The 1,978-nt window shown below is 57.0% G+C and overlaps 1 protein-coding gene across 1 annotated transcript; it reads left to right on the plus strand.

The window, feature by feature from the left end:
• The first annotated feature begins 834 nt into the window (after positions 1-834).
• On the plus strand, positions 835-1,361 carry LOC137660113 (RNA-binding protein cabeza-like). Its single transcript, XM_068394829.1, has 2 exons — positions 835-1,038; positions 1,125-1,361. Exons 1-2 carry the CDS (start codon positions 835-837, stop codon positions 1,359-1,361), a joined length of 441 nt encoding a protein of 146 aa, XP_068250930.1.
• Positions 1,362-1,978: the final 617 nt, after the last annotated feature.

The following is a 1,978-nucleotide window of genomic DNA, read 5'->3' on the forward strand; positions in this document are numbered from 1 at the left end:
AGATGGTGGTGGAGGATGATGTGGAGGAGGAGGAGGAGGTGGTGGAGGAAGAGAAGGTGGTGGTGGAGGAGAAGGAAGAGATGGTGGTGTAGGATGATGTAGAGGAGGAGGAGAAGGATGAGGAGGAGGTGGTGGAGGAGAGGAAGGTGGTGGTGGAGGAGAAGGAAGAGGTGGTGGTGGAGTAGAAGATGGTGGTGGAGGATGATGTGGAGGAGGAGGAGGAGGAGGTGGTGGAGGAAGAGAAGGTGGTGGTGGAGGAGAAGGAAGAGATGGTGGTGTAGGATGATGTAGAGGAGGAGGAGAAGGATGAGGAGGAGGTGGTGGAGGAGAGGAAGGTGGTGGTGGAGGAGAAGGAAGAGGTGGTGGTGGAGTAGAAGATGGTGGTGAGGATGATGTGGAGGAGGAGGAGGAGGTGGTGGAGGAAGAGAAGGTGGTGGTGGAGGAGAAGGAAGAGATGGTGGTGTAGGATGATGTAGAGGAGGAGGAGAAGGATGAGGAGGAGGTGGTGGAGGAGAGGAAGGTGGTGGTGGAGGAGAAGGAAGAGGTGGTGGTGGAGTAGAAGATGGTGGTGGAGGATGATGTGGAGGAGGAGGAGGGAGGTGGTGGAGGAGAGAAGGTGGTGGTGGAGTGAGGATGATGTAGAGGAGGAGGAGAAGGATGAGGAGGAGGTGGTGGAGGAGAGGAAGGTGGTGGTGGAGGAGAGGAAGAGGTGGTGGTGGAGTAGAAGATGGTGGTGGAGGATGATGTAGAGGAGGAGGAGAAGGATGAGGAGGAGGTGGTGGAGGAGAGGAAGGTGGTGGTGGAGGAGAAGAAGAGGTGGTGGTGGAGTAGAAGATGGTGGTGGAGGATGATGTAGAGGAGGAGGTGGTGGAGGAGATGGTGGAGGAGGAGGATGAGGTGGTGGAGGAGAGAAGGTGGTGGTGGAGGAGAAGAAGAGATGGAGGTGAGGATGATGTAGAGGAGGAGGAGAAGGATGAGGAGGAGGTGGTGGAGGAGGAGGAGGGTGGTGGAGGAGAGAAGGTGGTGGTGGAGGATGATGTAGAGGAGGAGGAGAGGATGAGGAGGAGGTGGTGGAGGAGAGGAAGGTGGTGGTGGAGGAGAAGGAAGAGGTGGTGGTGGAGTAGAAGATGGTGGTGGAGGATGATGTAGAGGAGGAGGTGGTGGAGGATGATGTGGAGGAGGAGGATGGTGGTGGAGGAGAGGAAGGTGGTGGTGGAGGAGAAGGAAGAGGTGGTGGTGGAGTAGAAGATGGTGGTGGAGGAGGAGGTGGTGGAGGAGGAGGAGGTGGTGGAGGAAGAGAAGGTGGTGGTGGAGGAGAAGGAAGAGGTGGTGGTGGAGTAAAAGATGGTGGTGGAGGATGATGTAGAGGAGGAGGAGAAGGATGAGGAGGAGGTGGTGGAGGAGGAGGAGGTGGTGGAGGAAGAGAAGGTGGTGGTGGAGGAGAAGGAAGAGGTGGTGGTGGAGTAAAAGATGGTGGTGGAGGATGATGTAGAGGAGGAGGAGAAGGATGAGGAGGAGGTGGTGGAGGAGGAGAAGGATGAGGTGGTGGTGGAGTAAAAGATGGTGGTGGAGGATGATGTAGAGGAGGAGGAGAAGGATGAGGAGGAGGTGGTGGAGGAGGAGGAGGTGGTGGAGGAAGAGAAGGTGGTGGTGGAGGAGAAGGAAGAGGTGGTGGTGGAGTAGAAGATGGTGGTGGAGGATGATGTAGAGGAGGAGGAGAAGGATGAGGAGGAGGTGGTGGAGGAGAGGAAGGTGGTGGTGGAGGAGAAGGAAGAGGTGGTGGTGGAGTAGAAGATGGTGGTGGAGGAGGAGGTGGTGGAGGAGAGAAGGTGGTGGTGGAGGAGAAGGAAGAGGTGGTGGTGGAGTAGAAGATGGTGGTGGAGGAGGAGGTGGTGGAGGAGGAGGAGGTGGTGGAGGAAGAGAAGGTGGTGGTGGAGGAGAAGGAAGAGGTGGTGGTGGAGGATGATGTAGAGGAGGA

Source organism: Palaemon carinicauda, chromosome 20 (assembly GCF_036898095.1).
Source record: "Palaemon carinicauda isolate YSFRI2023 chromosome 20, ASM3689809v2, whole genome shotgun sequence".
NCBI lineage: Eukaryota > Metazoa > Arthropoda > Malacostraca > Decapoda > Palaemonidae > Palaemon > Palaemon carinicauda.